The sequence below is a fragment of the Pantherophis guttatus genome, chromosome 16, assembly GCF_059756535.1.
Source record: "Pantherophis guttatus breed Tessera chromosome 16, ASM5975653v1, whole genome shotgun sequence".
In the NCBI taxonomy this organism is placed as follows: domain Eukaryota; kingdom Metazoa; phylum Chordata; class Lepidosauria; order Squamata; family Colubridae; genus Pantherophis; species Pantherophis guttatus.
The window spans coordinates 8,482,423-8,509,925 of record NC_142078.1 but is presented as its reverse complement, the minus strand read 5'-3'; the positions used below and the strand labels follow the sequence as shown (position 1 = coordinate 8,509,925).

Genomic DNA, 27,503 nt, shown 5'->3' with positions numbered 1-27,503 from the left:
TCTGATTCTGATTCTGATTCTGATTCTGATTCTAATTCTAATTCTAATTCTAATTCTATTCTGTATTCTGATTCTAATTCTGATTCTGATTCTGATTCTGATTCTATATTCTATATTCTATATTCTATATTCTATATTCTATATTCTGATTCTGATTCTGATTCTATTCTATATTCTGATTCTGATTCTATATTCTAATTCTATATTCTGATTCTGATTCTGATTCTGATTCTGATTCTGATTCTGATTCTAATTCTAATTCTAGTCCAGTCCAGTCCAGTCCAGTCCAGTCCAGTCCAGTCCAGTCCTGTCCTGTCCTGTCCTGTCCTGTCTTGTCCTATCCTATCCTAAGATGTGATGCCACCGCGATTAGAATGCCAGGATTCAAAATTGCTCAGTTCACGGCTGGCCTGCAAAGCCCAGAGACCCGGGGAGAAACGTTATGGAAAGAGGCTGCAGGAGAAGAAACGCAGAGACCCAAACGGGGCCTCCTCTCCTCCTCAGCCAAGGAGAAATGGCACAGCTATATTACACAGGGTCAACAGCTTCTTGCATGGGAAATGAAGAAAAGGGGAATGCCAGCTGAGGAACTAGATGAGAGGCCAGAGAATGGGGAAAAGAGCATCCACGAGTTCCCAAGCCTGCCAGCATGGAAAGGAACCGGTGGATGAAGGGATCTTCAGAAGACACCTGGGCCCAGAATCCTGCTTCTCACCTCCACGGTGTTTTCTTCTTCTCCGGGGGAAGGGGAAGATTCCATTCTGTATTCCAGACGCGTTCTTTGAGGACTTTAGGAATTCTGCAGAGTGTCTTCTGCTGACTGGCCTTATCAGATTAATAAGAGTCGGAAGGGACCTTGTAGGTCATATAGTCCAACCCCCTGCTCAAGAAGGAGACCCTACCTACACCATTTCTGACAGAGGGCAGTCCAATCTCTTCTTGAAAGTCTCAAGCGATGAAGCTCCCACAAACTTCCAAAGGCAACAGATTGATTGATTGTTCTCACTGTCAGAAAGTTCCTCCTTATTTCTAGGTTGAATCTCTCCTTGGTCAGTTTCCATCCATTATTCCTTGTTTGGCCTTCGGGTGCTTTGGAAAATAGCTTGACCCCCTTCCTCCTCTCTGTGGCAGCCCCTCAAATATTGGAAGATTGCTATCGTGTCTCCCCTGGTCCTTCTCTTCACTAGACTAGTTCCTGCAACCGTTCTTCATATGTTTTAGCCTCCAGTCCCCTAATCATCATTGTTGCTCTTCTCTGCGCTCTTTCTAGAGTCTCCACATCTGTTTTATAATGTGGTGGCCAAAACTGGATGTAGTACTCTAGGTGTGGTCTTACTAAGGCTTTATAGAGTGGTATTAGTACCTACCTTGTTCTTGATTGTATCCCTTTGTTCATGCAATTTAGGATTGCATTGGCCTTTTCGGCTGCTCATGTTTAATGAGTGGTTGTCCACTAAGACTCCAAGGTCCCTCATCATTTTTAATATGACAGAGAAACTGAATTCCTGCTATTTCTTTCTCCTTTGGGATGGGACTATGGCCACCTCAACTGTAAAAAAGATGGGGAGGCTCTAGAAAGAGTGCAGAGAAGAGCAACGAAGATTTGTGGGTTCTCTGAACGGCACACAATCGTAGCTAGAGGTTCTCCCGAACCCGCAGCAGCCCACATTTGCATATGGGTTCCTTCAAGAAACAGAACCCGATTTGGACAATACATTCATTCTTTTCTTTCCTGACCGGTGGAAATGATGGGTGCTCCATCACTGGAGGCTTTTAAGTAGAGACCAGACAGGCGTTTGTCCGGAATGATGTAGGTAGAGTCTCCTGCTTTGAGCAGGGGGTTGGACTAGAAGACCTCCAAGGTCCCTTTCCGACTCTGTTATTCTCTTAACGGCGGGGAACGCCACTGCAGCCTTACAGCTTTCCAACGGAAGGAGCCGTTATCCCTTTCCTCTTGATTTTTCTCTCCTTGGTTTGTTAATCTGCAGGACGTCCTGCGTCCTAGGCTGCACGCTGCCTGCCTTGGCTCCCCTTTTCTGTGCCCCTTAGCTTCACTTCAGCTGTGATGGGGACTTGGGGGGGAGGGGGAGACAGCCCTGACTCAGGAAACCCATGAACTATTTGAGAAAGGTCAGCTGGCAGCCGTTCGCCCTCCTCCCTGGTTCGAATTGGGCGGTGCGGGAGCCCCCTCTGATGGCTGAGTGGCAGATTTCAGCAGGGCAGAGTGGAGACCCTACCAGCTTCTCAGGACTAGAAGTTTTAGAGATGCGGTTTGCAAAGGAACAGACGGGTTGCTCCTGCTTAACACTTAACAGTAACAGAGTTGGAAGGGACCTTGGAGGTCATGTAGTCCAACCCCGTGCTCACTCAGGAGACCTATACTAGGGATTTGAACCGCCGAACTGCCGACTTTTCTGATCGACAAGCTCAGCGTCTTAAGCCACTGAGCCACCTATATGGTAGAACAAAACTTCAGGCGGAGGAGCTTCAGGTTCCAAGGTATCTCAAGGAAATTAGTCTCAGGAAAGCGCTTGGACACCACGGGACATCTGGAGAAAACAGCTGGGAAGACCAACTGACTAAACCAGCTAAGCCAGTTCGTTGTTTGCCTGCAACGAAACCAGCAATATTTTCTCTCTTGCCCTTTCTGTGAAAATTGGACTTGCAAACATAATCTTCCCTCCCTTCTCTCCTATCTTTTCTTTCCCTCTTATGAATCTTTTTCTCCCTTTCCTTCCGTCCCTCCCGTTCCTCCTTTCCTCCTTCCTTCCATTTCCTCTCCTTCCACCTTTTCCTCTCCTTCCTTCCTCCATTTCCTTTTTTCCTTCCTTCCTCCTTTCCTGCTTCCTTCCCCATTTCCTCTCCTTCTTTCCTTCCTCCCTCTTCTCCTTTCCTCTTCTCCTTTCCTCCTTCCTTCCCCATTTCCTCTTTCCCTTCCTTCCTTCTCTCCTCTCCTTTCCTCTCCTTCCTCCTTTCCTCCTTCCTTCCCCATGTCCTCTCCTTCTTTTTTTCCTCCCTCCTTTCTCCTTTCCTCTCCTTCCTCCTTTCCTCCTTCCTTCCCCATTTTCTCTTTTCCTTCCTTCCTTCCTTCTCTCCTCTCCTTTCTCCTCTCCTCTCCTTCCTCCTTTCCTCCTTCCTTCCCCATTTCCTTTTTTCCTTCCTTCCCTCCTTCCTCTCCTGTCTCCTTTCCTCTCCTTCCTTCCTTCCCTCCCTCTTTCTTCTCCTTCCTCCTTTCCTCTTTCCTCTTTTCCTTCCTTCCTCCCTCTCTTCTCCTTTCTCCTTTCCTCTCCTTCATTCCCTCATTCCCTCTCCTCTCCTCCCTCCCTTCCTTCCCACCCTCCTTTTGGCAGTAAATGTCACTATTTAAATATACATAAGGCCTTTTCTTTCCCTCTCTGGAATCTGGAATACCATTTTAGTTAGAACAAATTTCTCGCTGGCTTAAAGGAAGGAGCTATGGGGACCCCATGGCAAAAGAGAACAAGGCCAACTCCCCGAGTCAGTTATCCCCATACAGTACATATCTCCCCATACGGTACATATCCTCTCTTAGCCATCTTTCCTCTCGCGCCTTCTAAGGTTCGTTTTATGGAATTTTAAAAAAAATGCAAACACATCCTTTTTCACTCACAGGAAAGCTGTTTTAGCACTTTTATACAGTTGGGACTTCCCTTTCCTGGAACTTCTTCTTCATCCTGACTTAATCTCACCTCATTTCGGGGCCACCCAAAGAAATTGGCTGGGTCAACATCGACCCTGCTTCGATTAAAAGGGATTTTAAAAGTGGCTGTTGTCCTTGCTCTTCTCCTACCCCAGGCCAATTCTGCTAACCATCAGTTCCCTGGCTCTCGTTTACAGGAGACAAGCACTCATGCAAATGAAGATAAACGAGGGGGGGAGAAGCAAAGTTCATTTAACAAGCCATCCAAAACCCCTTTTCTCTCTCTTCTTTTACGCTCTCTTGCGCTCTTTCCAAAACTTTTGCTGTCTCAGACACAGTCGTTTGGAGTTCATTTGGAGGGATTTCGGTGAGACTCAAAAGTCTGGCTGGGCTTTCCTGAGAAAGGAAAGCGCTGAGTTCAAATCAGGAAAAAAAAGCAATCTGACGTGCAGCGGGAACAGCTGGTTGGTTTGTTTTCCTAGCCGAAGACAATTCCTAAGAATCCCTAAGACGGTGGGAGCAATCAACCCATGGAACAGAAGTTGCACAAAATTGGAAAGCAGAGAAAATACCTTTGGAAGGCGAAGTAATTAAAAAAAAAAATTTAGACTGTGCAGAAATGAATAGATTGACTTTGAGGATTAAAGAAAGAGAAGAGTCAGAATACTTTTAAAATAAGGAATCAATTTTACCATCGGTTAGAAAAGAGATACAGATGAGTAAATTAATAGTTACATATAAAAAGTGCTACGATTAGAATATTGTCTTAGTGATGAACTGTTGTAATGGACTGGGCGAGAGCGAAGACAGGAGAAACTACAAAAAGGATTTTTGGAGACAACACCGAGATGTCACATGGAAGGAATGACCGATGTATTAAATGATTGTTTGTCTAAAAAATAAAAACACTTAAAAAAGAAGAAGAAGAAGAAGAAGAAGAAGAAGAAGAAGAAGAAGAAGAAGAAGAAGAAGAAGAAGAAGAAGAAGAAGAAGAAGAGAAGGAGGAGGAGGAGGAGGAGGAGGAGGAGGAGGAGGAGGAGGAGGAGGAGGAAGAGGAGGAAGAGGAAGAGGAAAAAGAAGAAGAAGAAGAAGAAGAAGAAGAAGAAGAGAAGGAGGAGGAGGAGGAGGAGGAGGAGGAGGAGGAGGAGGAGGAGGAAGAGGAGGAAGAGGAAGAGGAAAAAGAAGAAGAAGAAGAAGAAGGAGGAGGAGGAGGAGGAGGAGGAGGAGGAGGAGGAGGAGGAGGAGGAAGAAGAAGAAGGAGAAGAAGAAGAAGAAGTAGTTGCCTTCGGAAGTTGTGGGAGCTTCATCCCTGGAAGTTTTCAAGAAGAGACCGGACTGCCATCAGTCAGAAATGGTGTAGGGTCTCCTGCTTGGGTGAGGGGTTGGACTAGATGACCTCCAAGGTCCCTTCTGACTCTTTTAATCTGTTAGGTAATCTGTTAAGAGAGGGACGGGGTAAAGGTGCTTTTTTTCAAAAGGCAACTGGGCTTGGTTGTTTTTTTCCTTGAAGACATTTCGCTTCTCGTCTGAGAAGCTTTTTCTATTCTGACTGAATGGTGGAGGTTGGAAGGTGGGGGGAAAAGGGACTTTCTTGAGGAAAAGGAAGAGATGGATGGCCATGAATGTCAATGGGAGGGGGGGAAGTTAGAACTTTGTTTTTCATTGAATCCTATCTGAAAAGTGGCTCCCCCTCCCATACTATATTTAGGCAGCAACAGAACGGATGGCTTCTAAGGCTCCGAAAAGACTTGTGGCCTTCAATAAATCTCATTTTCTGAAAGTATTACGCCCTGAAACAAAGGCTATTGTCTTGCTATTGACTTGCGAATTAATGAAGAAGCGTGTGCATCGTTCTATTGCTTTTTCTTTTTCTTTTTTTAATGTTTCACAAACTGGATCTGAGCATTATTGCCTCCTTTTATAATGCAGTCAATATCTATGTAATTCATGTGTCTGTTTTATTTATTTTTCTGAGCAGGAGACCATAGGTTAATTAAGGGGTTTCTTTTTGTGAATGCGTGATTTGGACAATGACAGAGAGATTGGGGGAAGGAAGGAAGGAAGGAAGGAAGGAAGGAAGGAAGGAAGGAAGGAAGGAAGGAAGGAAGGAAGGAAGGAGGAATGGAAGAAGGAAGGAAGGAAGGAGGGAGAGAGGGAGGAAGATGGAAGGAAGGAAGGAAGGAAGAACAAAAGAAAGATGGAAGGAAGGAAGGAAGAATGAAAGAAAGATGGAAGGAAGGAAAGAAGAAATTAAGAAAGAAGGAAGGAAGGAAGAATGAAAGAAGGAAGGAAGGAAAGAAGGAAAGAAGAATTTAAGAAAGAAGGAAAGAAGGAGGAAGGAAGGAAGGAAGAATGAATGAACAAAAGGAAGATGGAAGGAAGGAAAAAAGAAAGAAAAAGAAAAAAGAAAGAAAGAACTAAAGAAAGGAGGAAGAAAGGAAAGGAGAAAGGGAGAAAGAAAGAAAGAATGAAAGAACGAAAGAAAGACAGAAGGAAGGAAGGGAGGAAGGGAGGGAGGGAGAGAGTAGGGGGGGGAGAGAGCTGGCCTCACCCCAAACATAAACTCAGAAATACTCCTTCCAAATGAATTGACCAATTCTAAAGTGAGGTGGAAAACAGGAGCTGATTTTCAGAGGCAGCAAACTCTTTGGGAACTGGAGGACAGTTGCATAATATGTTTTGAGCATCAAAAGTGACCAATCTCATGTCGGCCGGCTTCGTTTATTTAACCCCTCCCGAAACTGCAGCACAAAGTTTCCAAAACTTTCCAACGGAATCTGTAAGCATCTGGCCAAAATATCTGAGCAGGGGCAGTAAAGAAGGAAGGAAGGGAATATGCCTGGGCTTGTTCATCCAGAGGCTTTCTGGTCTGGAGACCTTCGTTTCCAGAGAATGGGAATCGTGCCTGGATTGAAGTCTGTCAACAGCTTGGAAAAATGTCTTGGAAGCGCTACTTATATTGAGTACTGGAGCTGGGAGGAGGAGGAGGAGGTTGTGGAGAAGGAGAAAGACAAGGAGAAAGACAGGGAGGAGGAGGAGGAGAAGGAGAAGAAGGAAATAGAGAAGGAAAAGGAGAAAGAGAAAAAGGAGGAGGAAGAGGAAAGGGAGGAGGAGATAGAGGAGAAGGAGAGGGATAAAGAGGAGAAGACAGATGAGAAGCAGAAGGAGAAAGAGAAAAAGGAGGAGGAAATAGATAAGGAGAAGGAGGAGACAGATGAGAAGGAGAGAGAGAAAGAGAAGGAGAAAAAGGAGGAAGGAGGAGGAGATGAAGGAGAAGAGGATGATGATAGTGGTTTAGGATCAAGTTTTATCAAAAGACCTCCTCCTCCTCCTCCTCTACACATTGATATGCTTGGGCAAGTGACTCAATAGAAGTATCGAGCTACAATACAATTCAACCCTGACAAAATTGTGACTCTCCAGAGGAGCTGGTTTTCCCCTCCACCCCCACCCCCAAAATAAAAAAAAAAAGAAAATCACTGGATCATCCCAAGGCCATTCCTTTGCCTCCCATCATCAGGACCAGCTGGAGTCTGTAAGGATGCAGGGAGAGGAAATAAACAGCTGCCAAAATTAGATAACCCCCCCTTTAAAAGATTTAAAAATCTTTTAAAACCATCTAAATTGGGGACCCTCAGCGTGCCTGATGGTGGGGAATGGTCTTCTCCGTGCCAAAAAGGAGCTCCTTCTCCTTTCTCCATTCCTCGGATTTAATTTGGGGGTGGTGACCACCCACGTCTCTCCGTTCCCCCCTCACCTGCCTCCTTGCTAAGCCCAAACCTCCAAACATTATTTTTTTCCTCGATAAGAAACTGTCCCTTGACACCTAAATATTTTGCTTCTCCTTTAAGGGACCCCCTTGGGGGAATCGGGCTGGGGGGGTTTTGTGTGTGTGTGCGTGGAAGAAGAGAAAAAGAAACATGTCCTTAAAAGGAACACAACTCTCCCTTTCTTCCCCTAAAAATGATGGATGATGCCACCTTGTGAGGTGGGAGGAGGCGGAGGGCTGGCCTGAAGTTACAAGACTGTCTTGTGCGAAGACAAGGAAGTGAAGCAGAAGACTTGCTATTATGGAGCACATGGAAGGTGATCCAAGGACCTTGAAGGGGTGGCAAACAGCTGTGGTGTGCCAGAAGACACCAAGCAACCTACCAAGCAACCAGTCTACCTACCTACCTACCAATCTACTAACCTCTCTCTCTCTCTCTCTCTCTCTCTCTCTCTCTCTCTCTATCTATCTATCTATCTATCTATCTAGCTACCAACCTACCAATCTACCTATTTATCTATCTACCAACCTACTAGTCTACCTACCTACCTACCAATCTACTAACCTCTCTCTATCTTTCTCTCTCTATCTACCAACCTACCAATCTACCAACCTACCAATCTACCAACCTACCAATCTACCTATTTATCTATCTACCAACCTACTAGTCTACCTACCTACCTACCAATCTACTAACCTCTCTCTATCTTTCTCTCTCTATCTACCAACCTACCAATCTACCAACTTACCAATCTACCAACCTACCAATCTACCTATTTATCTATCTACCAACCTACCTACCAATCTACTAACCCCCCCCTCTCTATCTCTATCTATCTATCTACCAACCAACCAATCTACCTATTTATCTATCTACCAACCTACCAGTCTACCTAACTACCTACCAATCTACTAACCTCTCTCTATCTTTCTCTCTCTATCTACCAACCTACCAACCTACCAACCTACCAATCTACCTATTTATCTATCTACCAACCTACCTACCAATCTACTAACACCCCCCCTCTCTCTCTATCTATCTACCAACCAACCAATCTACCTATTTATCTACCAACCTACTAGTCTACCTACCTACCTACCAATCTACTAATCTCTCTCTCTCTCTCTCTCTCTCTCTCTCTCTCTCTCTCTCTCTCTCTCTCTCTCTCTCTCTATCTCTCTCTCTCTCTCTCTCTCTCTCTACCAACCTACCAATCTACCTGTTAAGGATATTGTTGTTGTGTTACCAACCAGCAGAGTGTAAAGCACAGAGAAACATTGCTGAGAGCAATGAATAAGAGATGTCCAAACTGGTTTATCAAAAGTTTACTTTATAATGAAAAAACAATCTCATAGTCTTTAAATCAATCCAAGTCTTTCCCAGTAAAATCAGTCCAGTGATACAAAAATCTTCTTACCACACAAACAGTAGTTGGTTAGAATAACAAACTCACTCTGGTTCACAAACCACGATGGTGGCAGATCCATCAAACCGATGATAGCACAATGGTTGCAACTCCACACACAATGGTAGCTTATCATCAACTGAATACATTCACAACTAATTACAGCATGACTCAGCATTATAATGATTCAGCAGTAAAGCCTTAAAGTCACATAATACATATTCATATTAAAGTCACAGAACACATATATTGCCTGGACAACTTGTTAGGCTCAAACCATATCCTAACACTACCAACCTACCAATCTACCAACCTACCAATCTACCAACCTACCAATCTACCAACCTATCTACCTATCAACCACCTACCATTCTACCAACCTACCAATCTACCTATTTATCTATCTACCAATCTACCAACCTACCTACCTATCTACCAATTTACCAATCTACCAACCTACCAATCTACCAACCTACCTATATATCTACCAACCTACCTGCCTACCTGCCTACCTACCTACCTACCTCTCTCTCCCAATCTACCAACCTACCAATCTACCAACCTACCTATCTATCTATCAACCAACTTACCAATCTACCAACCTACCAATCTACCTATTTATCTACCAACCTACCAATCTACCAACCTACCACCTACCATTCTACCAACCTATCTACCAATTTACCAATCTACCAACCTACCAATCTACCAACCTACCTATATATCTATCTACCTACCTACCTACCTCTCTCTCTCTCTCTCTCTCTCTATCTACCAACTTACCAATCTATCAACCTACCTATTTATCTATCTACCATCCTACCAATCTACCAACCTACCAATCTACCAACCTACCTACCAACCAATTTACCAATCTACCAACCTACCAATCTACCTGTTAAGGATATTGCTGTTGTGTTACCAACCAGCAGAGTGTAGAGCACAGAGAAACGTTGCTGAGAGCAATGAATAAGAGATGTGCAAACTGGTTTATCAAAAGTTTACTTTATAGTGAAAAAACAATCATAGTCTTTAAATCAATCCAAGTCTTTGCCAGTAAAGTCAGTCCAGTGATACAAAAATCTTCTTACCACACAAACAGTAGTTGGTTAGAATAACAAACTCACTTTGGTTCACAAACCACGATGGTGGCAGATCCATCAGACCGATGATAGCACAATGGTTGCAACTCCACACACAATGGTAGCTTATCATCAACTGAATATGTTGCAGTGCCTTTCTTAAACACGTTCCAACTAATTACAGCATGACTCAGCATTATAATGATTCAGCAGTAAAGCCTTAAAGTCACACAATACATATTCATATTAAAGTCACAGAACACATATATTGCCTGGACAACTTGTTAGGCTCAAACCATATCCTAACACTACCAACCTACCAATCTACCAACCTACCTACCTATCTATCAACCAATTTACCAATCTACCAACCTACCAATCTACCTATTTATCTACCAACCTACCAACCTACCAACCTACCTACCTATCTACCAATTTACCAATCTACCAACCTACCAACCTACCAACCTACCTATATGTCTATCTACCAACCTACATACCTTCCTGCCTACCTACCTACCTACCTCTCCCTCTCTCTCTCTCCCAACCTACCAATCTACTGACCTACCAATCTACCAACCTACGTATCAACCAACCTACCAATCTACCTATTTATCTATCTACCAACCTACCAACCTACCTACCTATGTATCTACCAATTTACCAATCTACCAACCTACCAACCTACCTATATATCTATCTACCAACCTACCTACCTACCTGCCTACCTACCTACCTACCTCTCCCTCTCTCTCTCTCCCAAGCTACCAATCTACCGACCTACCAATCTACCAACCTACCTATCAACCAACGTACCAATCTATTTATCTATCTACCAACCTACCAACCTACCAACCTACCTACCTATGTATCTACCAATTTACCAATCTACCAACCTACCAATCTACCTATATATCTATCTACCAACCTACCTACCTACCTACCTACCTCTCTCTCTCTACCAACCTACCAATCTACCAACCTACCAATCTACCAACCTACCTATCAACCAACGTACCAATCTATTTATCTATCTACCAACCTACCAACCTACCAACCTACCTACCTATGTATCTACCAATTTACCAATCTACCAACCTACCAATCTACCTATATATCTCTCTACCAACCTACCTACCTACCTGCCTACCTACCTACCTACCTCTCCCTCTCTCTCTCTACCAACCTACCAATCTACCGACCTACCAATCTACCAACCTACCTATCAACCAACGTACCAATCTATTTATCTATCTACCAACCTACCAACCTACCAACCTACCTACCTATGTATCTACCAATTTACCAATCTACCAACCTACCAATCTACCTATATATCTATCTACCAACCTACCTACCTACCTACCTACCTACCTCTCTCTCTCTACCAACCTACCAATCTACCGACCTACCAATCTACCAACCTACCTATCAACCAACGTACCAATCTATTTATCTATCTACCAACCTACCAACCTACCAACCTACCTACCTATGTATCTACCAATTTACCAATCTACCAACCTACCAATCTACCTATATATCTATCTACCAACCTACCTACCTACCTACCTACCTACCTCTCTCTCTACCAACCTGCCAATCTACCAACCTACCAATCTACCAACCTACCTATCAACCAACCTACCAATCTACCTATTTATCTATCTACCAACCTACCTACCTACCTGCCTACCTACCTACCCCCCTCTCCCTCTCTCTCTCTCTCCCAACCTACCAATCTACCAATCATCTGGTTTCACCAATTGCATGAGGTGAGGACAGTCTTTTGAAAACCATTGGTCTGAAATGGTATATACGGTCTCCTGCTTAAGCAGAGGGTTGGACCAGAACACCTCCAAGCTCCCTTCCGACTCTATTATTTTATTTTCTAGGTGTAGATGCTCCTACACTGGAGGTTTTGAGGAGTCCTTGGTTCCCTCTTAGCGGGCTTGTTTTCTTGCAGACGTTTCCTTACCCAACTAGGTCACATCATCAGTGCTAGCACTGCTTGGGGTAATGAAGCGTCTGCAAGAAAACAAGCACCCTCACAGAACATCAAGGAACCCCTCATGTCAACCCTGGGCTACAAATATCCTCTTCTATTACTACAGGAGGTTTTTAAGAAGAGATAGGACCACCGTTGGTCTGAAATGGTATAAGGGTTCCCTGATGGACCAGTGGGTTGGACTAGAAGACCTTCAAGATCCCTTCCAGCTCCGTTATTCTGGTTATGACCAATTGACAGTGACAAAGCTTTTCGTCCCAAAGGGGGTAAAGTGTAATCAACAGAACATCTTAACTCGAGTTCATTTTCCGCCAAATTTGAGCTGAAATTCATTCATGCGAAGCAAAGCTAGTCCAACCACTGCCCTATCATTCCTTGGCCATCTTTCTCTGAGGGGAATTTTTTTTCTTTTTCTTTTTCTTTTTTTTTTTTTGAGAAAAGCAACGAAACACTCAAATGGATGATTCCAGCTTTCCTCCGGCAGCTCTGAAGTCTTCTTTTTGGGATGAAGGGACCAAGGTTTTATTTATAGAGCAGAGTGACTGGTTTTACGAACTGTCTTGACGTTTTGAGGGAGACTTGAAATTCAGAGATGTGAATTGGACGACAAGGGAATCTCGCGGCAAAAAGCCGTTTTAATGGTGGTTATTGAGTCCACTGTAACAAGGACACCACACTATAAAACAGATGTGGAGACTGTAGAAAGAGCGCAGAGATGAGGAACTAGCATGATGAGGGGACTGGAGGCTAAAACATACGATGAACGGTTGCAGGAACTGGGCATGGCTGGTCTAGTGAAGAGAAGGACCAGGGGAGGCAGGAGAGCATCTTCCAATATTTGAGGGGCTCAGAGAGGAGGGAGACAACCTATCTTCCAAAGCACCCGAAGGCCAGACAAGGAAGAATGGATGGAAACTGAACAAGGAGAGATTCAACCTAGAAATAAGGAGGAACTTTCTGACAGTGAGAACAATCAATCAATCAATCTGTTGCCTTCGGAAGTTTGTGGGAGCTTCATCACTTGAGACTTTCAAGAAGAGATTGGACTGCCCTCTGTCAGAAATAGTGTAGGTAGGGTCTCCTGCTTGGACTAGATGACCTACAAGGTCCCTTCCGACTCTATTAATCTGATAAGGTCAATCAGCAGAAGACACTCTGCAGAATTCCTAAAGTCCTCAAAGAACGCGTCTGGAATACAGAAGATTTCCCCTGGAGAAGAAGAAAACACCGTGGAGGTGAGAAGCAGGATTCTGGGCCCAGGTGTCTTCTGAAGATCCCTTCATCCACCGGTTCCTTTCCATGCTGGCAGGCTTGGGAACTCGTGGATGCTCTTTTCCCCATTCTCTGGCCTCTCATCTAGTTCCTCAGCTGGCATTCCCTCATTCTTCATTTCCCATGCAAGAAGCTGTTGACCCTGTGTAATATAGCTGTGCCATTTCTCCTTGGCTGAGGAGGAGAGGAGGCCCCGTTTGGGTCTCTGCATTTCTTCTCCTGCAGCCTCTTTCCAATCAACCCATGGAACAGAAGTTTCTTCCAGACAGAAGTTGTGGGAGCTTCATCCCTGGAAGCTTTCAAGAAGAGACTGGATTGCCATCTGTCAGAAATTGTGTAGGGTCTCCTGCTTGGGTGGGGGGGTTGGACTAGATGACCTACAAGGTCCTTCCAACTCCGTTAATCTGTAAAGGATTACAACCTCAACTGTAAAAAAGATGTGGAGACTCTAGAAAGACTGCAGAGAAGAGCAACCAGGATGATTAGTGGACTGGAGGCTAAAACATACGATGAACGGTTGCAGGAACTGGGCATGGCTGGTCTAGTGAAGAGAAGGACCAGGGGAGACAGGATAGCAATCTTCCAATATTTGAGGGGCTGCAACAGAGAGGAGTGGGGTCAAGATATTTTCCAAAGCACCCGAAGGCCAGACAAAGAATAATGGATGGAAACTGATCAACCTGGAAATAAGGAGACATTTTCTGACAGTGAGGATAATCAACCAATGGAACAGAAGTTGCCTTCAGAAGTTGTGGGAGCTTCATCACTGGAAGCTTTCAAAAAGAGATTGGATTGCCATATGTCAGAAATGTCTTAGGGTTTCCTACTTGAGCAGGGGGTTGGACTAGATGACCTACAAGGTCCCTTCCTACTCTGTTATTCTGTTAAGGACAAAAATCCGATTATAACTAGGCTAACAAGCATCCTTCCTTCCTTGAGACAGCTGCTTGTTCAAAATCTCCCTGACATCGCACGGCTATTTTTAGCATCTGAGAACATTGATGTCCATCATATCATGTTAGACTCATCAGAGGTTGCAAAATCAGGTCTCTGGACAGTTCTAACCATCTTCCTTTCTTGACGTGGAAGTGTTTTCTTGCATATTAAACAGGCAAGCGCACGTCCTCAGGGGGGAAAGAGTCAAAGAAGAGTTATTTCTACTCTGTGTAAATCCGGGGTTTCATTGTACGGTATCTCGAGACCCGAGCAAGGTAATAAGGATGCCTGACATATGGATGGAGCTTCATATCCCTTGACGTAATTCAAGGAAGCAAATGGTCTATTTAGGACAATCCTAAATGTTAAAAAGCCTTCTCGGAGATAAGAAGAAGGGCTGTCCTGAAATAGAGGACAGTGAGCGGCGGTCTTGGAACGGTGATGCAAAATTATACAGGGGAAAGGTTAGAAAATCCTCCCTCGGCTGCAGGGGGAAATTGTGGAACCGCAAGGCTAAAAAGAGGTTTCATCCTCGACTTACAGCTATTTGTTTAGTGACTGTTCGAAGATACAGCGGCACTGGAAAAAGTTACTGGTGATACACTTATGGCTAAAATGATGAGAGAGAGAGAGAGAGAGAGAGAGAGAGAGAGAGAGAGAGAGAGAGAGAGAGAGAGAGAGAGAGAGGGAGAGAGAGAGGGAGAGAGAGAGAGAGAGAGAGAGAGATGGTGGGAGGGAGGGAGGGACGGAGAGAGAGAGAGAGAGAGGGAGAGAGAGAGGGAGAGAGAGAGAGAGAGAGAGAGATATGGTGGGAGGGAGGGAGGGACGGAGAGAGAGAGAGAGAGAGAGGGAGAGAGAGAGGGAGAGAGAGAGGGAGAGAGAGAGAGAGAGAGAGAGATGGTGGGAGGGAGGGAGGGACGGAGAGAGAGAGAGAGAGATTAGATAGAGATAGATACGATAGATATGATAGATACGATAGATGATAGATAGATAGATGATAGAGATAGATAGATAGATGATATAGATATAGATACAGATAGATACAATAGATAGACGATAGATAGATACTTATTTATTTATTATTTATTATTTATTATAGATAGATACAATAGATAGATGATAGATAGATACAGATAGATAGATGATGGTGATAGATAGATAGATAGATAGATAGATAGATAGATAGACAGATAGATTATATAGATAGACGATAGAGATATAGATAGATAGATAGATAGATAGATAGATAGATAGATAGATAGATAGATAGATAGATAGATAGATAGATAGATACAGTAGATGGATGGATGGATGATAGATAGATATAGATGATATGGATGGATGGATGGATGGATGGATGGATGGATGATAGATAAAGAGATAGAAAGATAGACAAATTATATAGAGATAGAGAAAGATAGAGAGATGGTGATGGAGATATATATATAGATACACACATACACACCCACTTTTAAACCTTAAGCCATCTTTCAGTCAGAACATCTAATAAATGTACATATTCTGGTCCTTTTGCTACACACCAAAAATTCCAGTTTCAGAAAGAAACGACCAAACAGTCTTTTCCCCCCCTTCTATTTCCCACTCCTTTGGTGCAATCCGGAGGCCAGCTTTCATATCGCCGGTGCAATTTTTTAAAAAAAAAGAGCATTTATTCCAAGCACACATGAAAGCAATTTCTTCTTGACCTATTGGTTTTCCCTAAAAGACGTGGATTCTTAGGTGCCTTAGAAGGCTTCACCCCCTCCACCTGCTGCTATATGCTACAAATCTCCCCAGTTTTGGCACACGCGGTTATTAATCCCGGCCCATTAAAACGTGGAACATATGTTTTTTTCTGTCCCTCTTCCTCCTCCTGAGATCCTCACTCTTTCACCAGAGCAGCAGAAGGGTGACAGGGAACATTTTCCCAGCCAAATAATATTAGTTCCAGATGCCTCTAAGCCACACCACTTTGTAAAAAACCGCACACCTCTGATTTTCAAAGGCAGAGATTATTCCTGCCATGATCTAATATTCCAGCTTGCAGGGAGACCCCACATGCAACTCGTCCAGCAATTAAGGGGTTGGGGGAAATTGCCTGACATACACCTCTCTCAGCTGCACACTGTTAGTAGGGGACTAGCTTACAAAGTAGTAGATCCGATGCATTGTTGCAATGCATCTGTACTTCCGGAGAATTGTTGTGACCCAGGCCCAAGTAAGTAGTAGGAAAATCAGTCCGTGAAAAAAACAAACTTTATTCAAACAGCTGAGAATTAATTTCATTCCCAGCGTCGTTCACCTAAATTAAAGCAAATTCCTCCCAACACAAATTCCTCAGTCCTGTCGCAAACCTTGGTCCAATTAGGCAAACTGCCCAAGGCCTTTCTTGGCAAACGTTCAGAAGTCCCAGATACAAAAATAAATACAAGACGCGGACGAAGACGACGACAAAGCTACCAAAGTTGTTTTCCGGCCAAGCCCAAACGCCGTTGCTGGTCTGTTTTAAACCTTATGGGAGGGACCAATCATCTCCTGGCCTTACTCCTGAGTTGTCCTCTTTGCTTGAGCTGCTCTTGCCTTCTGGCAGCTCTTCTCATGCGTGCATTAGGAACAGGCTCCTCCTGTTCCTCTGCCTCACTCCTATCAGTCTCTGGAGGCTCTGGAGTCCGCACCTCATTCCCCGATGGTCCTGGCCCCATCTCTGCCTCTGATGCAGAGCCTTCATCCGGGCCTTCCCCAGCCTTCAGGACTGGCCCATGTTCTTCCTCAGCCTCATTGCTGTCCGACTCCACTGCCAGCTCCGCAGGAAGCTTCCTGAACAAGAATGCTCAGGAAGATAAATCTATTTCACCATCTACTACTGTCCTACTATTGCAGCACCATTGAGAGTGTCCTGACATACGGCATTCTTGCATGGTATGGGAGAGGGGTGAAATCATCTTTCTTGCTCTCCTCTGCACTCTTTCCAAATTTTCTACATCTTTGTTATAATGTGGTGACCAAAACTGGATTGATTGATTGATTGATTGATTTTATCATATTTGTATACCGCCCTACTCCCGGAGGACTCAGGGCGGTGAACAGCCAAGATAAAAATACAAATAACATACAAAAGTTAAAAACTATTAAAAATAGATTAAATAATTTGGGCTCAAAAAACAAGTTTAAGACATCCAATTTATGTAAAACATTTAAATGCAGGATGCAGGATATCCAGGCGGGGCCTTACTTGCAAACCATATGCAATCAATGCATTTGCTACATGGGTGAGTTATATGTAGTATACAATGTAGTATAGAATATTCTGTCCCCTCCAGGTAGCAAAACTCACAGGCACCAATCAGAGGGCACAGGGGGGGGCAACTTGCAGATTTGTCTCTCTGTGCCACTTTGCCGAATTGTCTAGGAGAAACAACTCCCCAAATGTGCAACAGCAAAGCTTTTTCCACAGAGGAGTTTGTACAGTGAATGAAGCAGAATACATGACACCTTCTGAAACTGCCTTGGCTTCTGTTCTCCTTTGGCAGAAACCCTGCATGAAAATAAACTTGCATCTGACTTTCCTCCCAAAAAAGAAAGAAAGAAAGAAAAGTAAAAGAAAAAAACCCTTTGGGACAACAAAAAAATCACATGGATAAATACTGCCCTCTGGATGCATTGAAGGGAAAAAACTCAGCTACACACAAGTGTTATAAACAGATTCCATTCTCTCTCTCTCTCTCTCTCTCTCTCCCTCCCTCCTTCCCCCTCTCTTCCTCTCACTTTCTCCTTCATCTCTCCGCTTCTCTCTCTTTCTCTCCTTCTCTCCCTCTCCCTTTCCCCCTCCCTCTCATTCTCTCTCCTCCCTCCTATCTCCCTCCCTCCCCCCCCTTTCTCTCCCTCTCATTCTCTCCTTCATCTCTCCGCTTCTTTTTCTCTCCTTCTTCTCTTTCTCTCTCCTTCTTCTCTCCCTCTCCCTTCCCCCTCCCTCTCATTCTCTCTCCTTCCTCCTATCTCTCTCTCCCTCCCTCTCCCTCTCATTCTCTCCTCTATCTCTCTTCCCTTCTCTCTCTCTTTCCCTCTCCTTTTTTCCCCTCTCCTTCTCTCTCTCCCTCTCCCTTTCCCCCTCCCTCTCCTTCTCTCTCCTCCTCTCTCTCCCTCCCTCCCCTCTCTTTCCCTTCTCCCTCTCATTCTTTCCTTCCTTTCTCTCCCCCTCTCTCTTTCCCTCTCTCCTTCCTCTCCTTCTCTCTCTCTTTCTCCCCCTCCTCTCTCTCCCTCTCATTCTCCTCTCTCTCCCCCTCCCTCTCTCTCTCTCCTAAAATATTTTAATTTGTCTACTAAACTTCCCACTGTCAGATCCTTTCATCACAATCCCTAGTAAGACGCCGCATATTTTTCTGGGCTTCCAGAACGTACTGAATAACCGTCTCGCTCAGCAACCAACATTTTAGTCGTAATTCGAGGAACAACTGCAGTTGTTTATTGTTATCTAATCTCAAGTTTCCTAGAGGTTTTTCCCCTCCCACTTCCCTGCTTTTCTTCCTTTTAGGTGAAATATTTAAGTCCACAATCACGTAGCTGAAGAGCGGGTGTAAGCCTCTAGGTGTAAATATAGAAATAAGGTAAGGAGGAGTTGGGACCTAGCGAGCTTTCAGAGGTAGAAGCAGGGGTGAAATGCTATCGGTTCGGACCAGTTCTCCCGAACCGGTAGTAAAAAAATGCTACCGGTTCGGGCGAACTGCTATTTCCGATGATCAGCTGGGTGACGATCAGCTGTGACGTGCGATTGAGATTAGCTAGAATCATCGGATTTTCTGCTTTCTAGCTAATCTAAATTGTGTGGCACAGCGGATTCCCCCTCCCCTCACTGTTCTACTTACCTTTGCAGACTCGGAAGGCTTCAAAATGTTCCTTTTTTTTATTGCAAAAGTTTTACAATTACATTTTCACCCCAATTTCCCCCCCCCAACCCCCCCTCCCTCCCCACCCTGACCCCCCCAAACCCCTCCTAACCCTCCCCCTCTGACTTCCACAGAATATAATCCCATCAAAATCCCCTTTTTTTTATGAAAACTTGAACCCCTCAGGCCCCCTTATAATTTTTTCTCTCTTCACAATTCATACATTTCTATTTCTATACAACTTTTAGTGAAAAACAATTTGATACTTCCTAACTTGGTATTTTTTCTGCACATAATCTATCCATTTTTTCCATTCCCATTCATAAGTCTCTTGCGAGCGATCTTTTAAATATGCTGAAATCTTCGCCATCTCCGCAAAACTGGCCATCTTGAAAGTCCATTCCTCGATAGTGGGCAAAGCTTCATTTTTCCAATATTTACCTATCTATAATCTCGCTGCTGTTATCATATGCAATATCAACTTTGTTTCACCCAATGTAAAACCCTTTACTATACCCAATAAAAATGTTCCTTTTTTTAACGCTTGTGCGCGCGAAGCACAGGCTCGGTAGTGGACTTACAGAACCGGTAGCAGACTTCCGAGGATTTCGCCGCTAGGTATCAGGTATCTACTCACCTGTATACAGGTCGGTGTCTGTGTATTCATCCACCTTTTTGTGATGCAAGATGTAATCGGAGACTTTGGTTCCAATGGCTGGTTGGACATCGTACCACTCCAAGGAGACCACGGTGCTTGAAGGTTCCACGTTGGGAGAAAGACGCAAACTAGACAGAATAAGGGATAAGAAAAAAAGGAGGGTCAGGTTGAAAATCAACTTTTTAATGGTGCTGGAAATTGAGACAGATGGGTGCAAAAGTTTGTTTTGGCAACACACAGTCATTCTCAGAGTGACTGGCCTGGCCTTCCAGCCTGATATCTAACACGGTTTCTCCTTGGACACAGCCGGGATGGAAACAGATTTGATTTGATACAATTCCCGCAAAAGCAGACGTCTGTATTTCTTGCTGCAAGAAATACAGTCATCTTTGCTTCTTCTTCTTTTTTTTTTTCCCCCTTGTTGGTTTGTTCCTTTTTGGTGCTAGAAGAGAGTGGGGGTTTGCTCTCTGTTTATATAGAGCTCCTTCTAGCACTGATGATGCTACCTAGTTTGGTAATAAAACATCGGCGAGCAAATAACCAAGCTCAGAGAGAACCATCCTCCTCCTCCTTGCAAACCTCACCTCCTTCTTATTTCGTTAGGTCATGAAACCTCTGCAAGAAAACCACCAAGCTCAGAGAGCACCAAGGACCCCAGCCTTCTCCTTCTCCTCCTCCTTCTCCTTCTCCTCCTCCTTCTCCTCCTCCTTCTCCTTCTCCTCCTCCTCCTCCTCCTCCCTGCAAATGCCACTCCCTTCTAGCACTGGTGAAGTTCCCTAGTTGGGTCATGAAACATCTGCAAGAAAACCACCAAGCTCAAAGAGTACCAAGGACCCCAGCCTTCTCCTTCTCCTCCTCCTTCTCCTTCTCCTCCTCCTTCTCCTTCTCCTCCTCCTTCTCCTTCTCCTCCTCCTCCTCCTCCTCCCTGCAAATGCCACTCCCTTCTAGCACTGGTGAAGTTCCCTAGTTGGGTCATGAAACATCTGCAAGAAAACCACCAAGCTCAGAGAGCACCAAGGACCCCAGCCTTCTCCTTCTCCTTCTCCTTCTCCTCCTTCTCCTCCTCCTCCTCCTCCTCCCCCCTGCAAATGCCACTTCCTTCTAGCACTGGTGAGGTTCCCTAGTTGGATCATGAAACATCTGCAAGAAAACCACCAAGCTCAGAGAGCACCAAGGACCCCAGCCTTCTCCTTCTCCTTCTCCTTCTCCTCCTTCTCCTCCTCCTCCTCCTCCTCCCCCCTGCAAATGCCACTCCCTTCTAGCACTGGTGAGGTTCCCTAGTTGGATCATGAAACATCTGCAAGAAAACCACCAAGCTCAGAGAGCACCAAGGACCCCAGCCTTCTCCTTCTCCTTCTCCTTCTCCTTCTCCTTCTCCTTCTCCTTCTCCTTCTCCTTCTCCTCCTCCTCCTTCTCCTCCTCCTTCCTGCAAATGCCACTCCCTTCTAGCACTGGTGAAGTTCCCTAGTTGGGTCATGAAACATCTGCAAGAAAACCACCAAGCTCAGAGAGCACCAAGGACCCCAGCCTTCTCCTTCTCCTTCTCCTTCTCCTTCTCCTTCTCCTCCTTCTCCTCCTCCTCCTCCTCCTCCCCCCTGCAAATGCCACTTCCTTCTAGCATTGGTGAGGTTCCCTAGTTGGATCATGAAACATCTGCAAGAAAACCACCAAGCTCAGAGAGCACCAAGGACCCCAGCCTTCTCCTTCTCCTTCTCCTTCTCCTTCTCCTTCTCCTTCTCCTTCTCCTCCTTCTCCTCCTCCTTCTCCTTCTCCTTCTCCTTCTCCTCCTCCTCCTCCTCCTCCCCCCCCTGAAAATGCCACTCCCTTCTAGCACTGATGAAGTTCCCTAGTTGGGTCATGAAACATCTGCAAGAAAACTACCAAGCTCAGAGAGCAACCAAGGACACCACGGTTCAACTCTGCCCTACAAATATTCTTCTCAATTAATATTAAAGACTGATGCCAAAAAAAATGGGGCGGGGATATTTTGGCTGGATAAAAAAAAGAAATGCAAGCAATACTGGCCCTATTGGGAAAGAGATACTCACACAGGTTGGGGAAGTGGGCTGCAGCTGGGGAGGCCATTCTCATCAAAGGCATTAAGGTCGCATCTGCACCAATCTTCAATCACATCTCCTCTCCCCGAGCACCAGTAAGAGCTCATGAGGGCTCCCTTGAAGGCCTAGGAAGAAAAACAACAACAGATAAATGGTTTGGAGTGAATGGATGGTTGAGGAATTCAATGACAAAAAAACGGTCAGTTCTACAGAAAGACAGATGTTGTGGAATGACTATGGAGATTCTCCATCATCCAAGGTCCCAAAAAGGCAATTGGGACTTTCTTGATTTTCTTTGAATGCTCCCAAGAGCATGAAGCAGACAAATGAGAAGTGAAATGTCTTCAATGTTTCAGACTCAAAGACAGTGAGGAGGTTGGGGAGGAATATGGTCCTTGATGCTCTCTGAGCTTGGTGGTTTTCTTGCAGATGTTTCATGACCCAACTAGGGAACCTCACCAGTGCTAGAAGGGAGTGGCATTTGCAGGGAGGAGGAGGAGGAGGAGGAGGAGGAGGAGGAGGAGGAGGAGAAGGAGAAGGAGAAGGAGAAGGAGAAGGAGAAGGAGAAGGAGGAGAAGGCTGGGGTCCTTGGTGCTCTCTGAACTTGGTGGTTTTCTTGCAGACATTTCATTGCCCAACTAGGGAACCTCACCAGTGCTAGAAGGGAGTGGCATTTGCAGGGAGGAGGAGGAGGAGAAGGAAGGAGGGAAGGAGAGGGAAGCAGAGGGGAGAAGGGAAGGGAAGGAAGGAGAAGGAAAGAGACGGAAAGAGATGGACTGTCATCGTAAAATGGAAAATGTGATGAATTATAAAGGAAAATGTATACTAAAAACATTTTTTTATAAAAGCAGAAAAGAAAAAAAAAAGTAAATTCAGACTTCCAAGAAAACAAAACTGTAGTGGTGCCAATTTTGAGCACAAGAGTGGAGATCCTTGTTTTGTGGCCTTGGGCCACGAAAAGGAGATTTCTTTTTTTAAAAAAACCTCAGAATCAAAATAGTTCCAGCCCTTACGGTGTCTTTGCTGAGTTGGGGATTGACCTGATGAGTTTCGGTCTGAAAGAACCTATACCACCGAAGCTGGAATACAAGGAATGACACAAACTCAAATAAAGCGCATGATGAAATCCCAAATGAGGTCTTCGATCCCTTTGGGAATCTGACCAGAAATGATCGTGTAGGCTAATCGGATCACGTCTAATGTCATTTTCTTTCTTACGGTAAGTTGGCCTCATCTTTAATCAGATCCTGAGGATACGCAGGGACAATTACGCCTTGCCTCAACCTTTCAGAAACGAAGTTATTCCTGCAACTCATCCATCAACCTTCGTTCTCTCTCTGGTCGGAGTGAATTCGTACTACAGGCCTTAATAGGGGTTATATCAGGGGGGAAATGCTCCCGGTTCGGTCCGGTTCGCCCGAACTGGTAGCGATGGCGGCTGGTAGTTCAGAGAACCAGTAGTGATGGCGGCACGAAGCTCCGCCCATCCGCCCGGTCATTACTTCCTGTAATTAACCTTTTTTTTACCCTCTGCACATGCGCAGAAGAGTTTGCACATGCTCAGAAGGTCCGCGCATGCAAGTGACACACATGCACGCATGAGCAAAGCCAGCATGCGTGCATGGCGTGTGCACTTCCAAACCGGTTGGGAAGGTAAGTAGATTTCACCCCTGGATTATATGGTCACACACAAATGTCCATTGCTCCTTCCTGCTGTCTTTCCATTTGCTGATAGTTATTGAGCAACTGTTGACATCAAACACATACAAGAGAGAAGGGCTGTTGTAGGAATTGAGTAGGTCTACTCTGGTGGGGGGAGGAAAGGCCTATGGGTGACATGTTGGCAGTCTTCCAATATTTGAGGGGCTGCCGGAAAGGAGGAGAGGGGTCAACCTATTCTCCAAAGCACCTGGAGGCAGGACAAGAAGCAACGGATGGAAAGTAACCAAGGAGAGAAGCAACCTAGAACTAAGGAGAAACTTCCTAACAGTGAGGACAATTAACCAGTGGAAAAACTTGTGGGTGCTCCATCACTGGAGGTTTTTATGAAGAGATTGGACAGTCATTTGTCTGGAATGGTATAGGGTCTCCTGTCTTGAGCAGGGGATTGGACTAGAAGACCTCCAAGACCCCTTCCAGCTCTGTCTACTCTACTCTACTCTACTCCACTCCAGTCCACTCCACTCCACTCCAGTCCACTCCACTCCACTCCAATCCAGTCCACTCCACTCCACTCCTCCACTCCAGTCCACTCCCCACTCCAGTCCATTCCATTCTATTCTCTATTCTTACAAATATTTACAAATGAGTGGGCTTTAGTGGAAACCAGCAAATGCAATGCAATGCAATGCAATGCAATGCAATGCAATGCAATGCAATGCTATGCTATGCTATGCTATGCTATGCTATGCTATGCTATGCTATGCTATGCTACGCTACGCTACGCTACGCTACGCTATGCTATCCTATTCTAGGGGTGGCATGATAGCAGTGCTCCAATATTTGAGGGGCTGCCACAGAGGGGGATCAACCTATTCTCCAAACCTTGTGAGGGCAGAACAAGATTAGATCTAGACTAGATGGAATGAGATTCCATCCTTGATTAGATGGAAACCCATCAAGGAGGGAAGCAACCTAGAACGAAGGAGCCCTTCCATTTGCTGATAGTTATTGAGCAAGAGTTGACATCAAACACATACAAGAGAGAAGGGCGGCTGCAGGAATTGAGTAGGTCTACTCTGGTGGGGGGAGGAAAGGCCTATGGGTGACATGTTGGCAGTCTTCCAATATTTGAGGGGCTGCCGGAAAGAAGGAGGGGGGGGGTCAACCTATTCTCCAAAGCACCCGAAGGCAGGACAAGAAGCAGCGGATGGAAAGTAACCAAGGAGAGAAACAACCTAGAACTAAAGAGAAACTTCCTGACAGTCAGAACAATTAATCAGTGGAACAACTTGCCTCCAGAAATTGTGAATGCTCCATCACTGGAGGCTTTTAAGAAGAGACTGGACAGCCATTTGTCTAAAGTGGTATAAGGTCTCTTGCTTGAACAAGAGAGGGTGGACTAGAAGACCTCCAAGATCCCTTCCAACTCCGTTACACTGTTCTGCTATTTTGGAAAAGATTGGAGTGGGGAGGGGGGGGATACTGTGCTAGCTGAACCGAAGGGAAAGGTTGAAAGAGCTGGCGGGGCTGGAGATGATGATGTTTGCTTTTCCTCCGACTTTTTTTGAACAACTGGACGTAGCTGGGAGTGTGAGGCCAGGCAGGGAAGGATCCCAAGGGAGACATTTGAGATGTCTCAGTGTGAAGGCTTCGAAAGTTCAAAGCAGGGTAGTAGAGAAGGGCCCTCCGTCTTCATCAGGTGGTTGTTATTCTTAGTAGATTTTCCCATTGTTATTGTTTTTGCTGAGACTTTCCAAGCCAAGGATCCCATAAACAGTAGAACCGTGTTTCCTTCAACGGAGACAAAACTGGCTGCAGTTACATTCTCCCTGATCATACGTGAGTCTCCTCATTTTAGATAAGAGTTCAACATTAAGAAAGCAAGGAGTTACTGGGAGAAAATTCATAATTGGTTAGAAATGAGCAGCATATTGAAATATGAAGGCTATTGCTTAATGCATTGTAAGCCGCCTTGAGTCCCCGGAGAAGGGCGGCATATAAATCAAATTAAAATATATATATATATATTGAGTTCAAACCAGAAACGCACCTTTTTAGGTCTATTGTCGGAAAGTTATGACAAAGCATATTTACTTAGGGTTACATATATTGAGGGCAGCTAGAATTACAAGAAGGGATGTGGTGGCTCAGCGGCTAAGACACTGAGCTTGTCAGTCGAAAGGTCGGCAGTTCAATGGTTCGAATCCCTAGTGTAATGGGGTGAGCTCCCGTTCCTTGTCTCACCTTCTGCCAACCTAGCAGTTCGAAAGCACATTAAAAAAATGCAAGTAGAAAAATAGGGACCACCTTTGGTGGGAAGGGAACAGTGTTCCGTGTGCCTTTGGCGTTGAGTCATGCCGGCCACATGACCACGGAGACGTCTTCGGACAGCGCTGGCTCTTTGGCTTTGAAACGGAGATGAGCACTGCCCCCTAGAGTCGGGAACGACTAGCACATATGTGCGAGGGGAACCTTTACCTTTAAAATTACATATGATAAATATTGGGAAAATGCGAACAACCCATTGGATGACGAGATAATTAGGAAAATTTGGGATTGTGCTGAAATGGACAGATTAACTTTAAAAATGAAAGATAAAGGAGACTCGAAATATTACAGGACATGGAATAAATTTTAGGAATGGATAGAGACAAGAGGTAGAAATGAGAGGGAAGTTTATGAATGTCAATTATTGTTAGTGTGGACAACAAAGATGTATAAATCTATGGATATTTTATTGATTGATTGATTGATTGATTGAATTTATATACTGCCCTTCTCCCCGAAGGGACTCAGGGCGGTGAACAGCCAAAAATTAAATATGGAGAGATTTGTAAATAAGCTAATGTAAGTAGAAATTTAGTTGAAGTTTTCTTTTATTTTCTCTTTTATTTGAGGGGTTGTACTACTGTAATTACTGTTAACATAGTACAGTTGTAGTTATTAGCTTGTATGTTAAGATTTACCAGTGATTTCTCTCTGGCTCTGCCTTATTTGCATTATTATCCTGACATGGCACTGTCTTTTGATATGTGGATAAAGAAATAAAGGCAAAATATAAATTTGGTATACAATTGTTTGTCCTGAAAGCGACTGTAAAAATACGAGTTCCAGGTATATTATTAAAAAAAAAGAAGCAGACATACTGCGAAGTCCAGAATTTAAGATTTTAAAATCTTAAAAGAATTAAAATTTTATTTTACTAAGCTTTCGTCAGCCATCTGCTGACATCGTCAGAGTATTAAACTACCATTACAGAGATCTCTGCCTTTATATGTCCTTAATCAATTTAGATTAATAAATATATTAATCTAATATATTATAGAGAATATATATACTCTGTTAATCTGTCCTCCTCCTCCTCCTCCTCCTCCTCCTCCTCCTCCTCCTCCTCCTCCTCCTCCTCCTCCTCCTCCTCTCTCCTTCTAGCACTGATGATGCTACAAACTTTGGGTCATGAAAAATCTGCAAGAAATTGGGAAAGTGGGTGAAATAAAACTGATATGGTATATGGTGATAGGTTAGGCTATATTGGAAAAGGGATATTATTGCAGAATGGATTCTGAAGGTGGCCAGTCTCGCAGAAATGGTGAAGTTATCAGCATATATAAAAGACCGGACATAAGAGATTTATGTAAGGGAGAGGAGGATATGGATAGATTATGTGTAGAATAAATACTAAACCTAGGAAGTACCAGATAATTCTTAGATGAATGTTGTCTAGAAATGTATAGTTTACAGAGGATAGTATACTAGAATGTCAGGATAAATGTATAATACACAGGGGGTAGAATAGATGGGCGGTAAAGTATTATATAACGTGATTTGGATTTCATCCTGGGGAAGCCATGGGGGGGGAGGGTAAGGGAGGGCTAGGGAAGGAAAGAGGGGGGGGAGGAGGAAAAATTTGTATTTGTAAAACTTTTTCAATAAAAATAAAATAAAAAATCTGCAAGAAAACAAGCAAGCTCAGAGAGCACCAAGGACCCGCTCACAAGTTTCAGGACAGCCGTCGGTGTCATTTGGTAGTACAGTGGTTTAATGCACCCTGTTATTAACACAGCTGCCTGCAATTTCTGCAGGTTCGAATCTTACCAGGCTCAAGGTTG

The 27,503-nt window shown here is 44.4% G+C and overlaps 1 protein-coding gene across 5 annotated transcripts in view; it reads right to left on the bottom strand.

Annotated features, from left to right (window-relative positions):
• Nucleotides 1–27,503, bottom strand: part of ASTN2 (astrotactin 2) — a 433,657-nt gene that overhangs the window by 43,621 nt on the left and 362,533 nt on the right. For all 5 annotated transcript variants that reach the window (XM_087880005.1, XM_087880006.1, XM_087880007.1 and 2 more), the window contains exons 18-19: nt 21,724–21,857; nt 19,655–19,803 (exon numbers count right to left, since the gene is read on the bottom strand). In XM_087880005.1, coding sequence (XP_087736131.1) covers nt 19,655–19,803; nt 21,724–21,857 — 283 coding nt within the window. The remainder of the gene's footprint in view (nt 1–19,654; nt 19,804–21,723; nt 21,858–27,503) is intronic.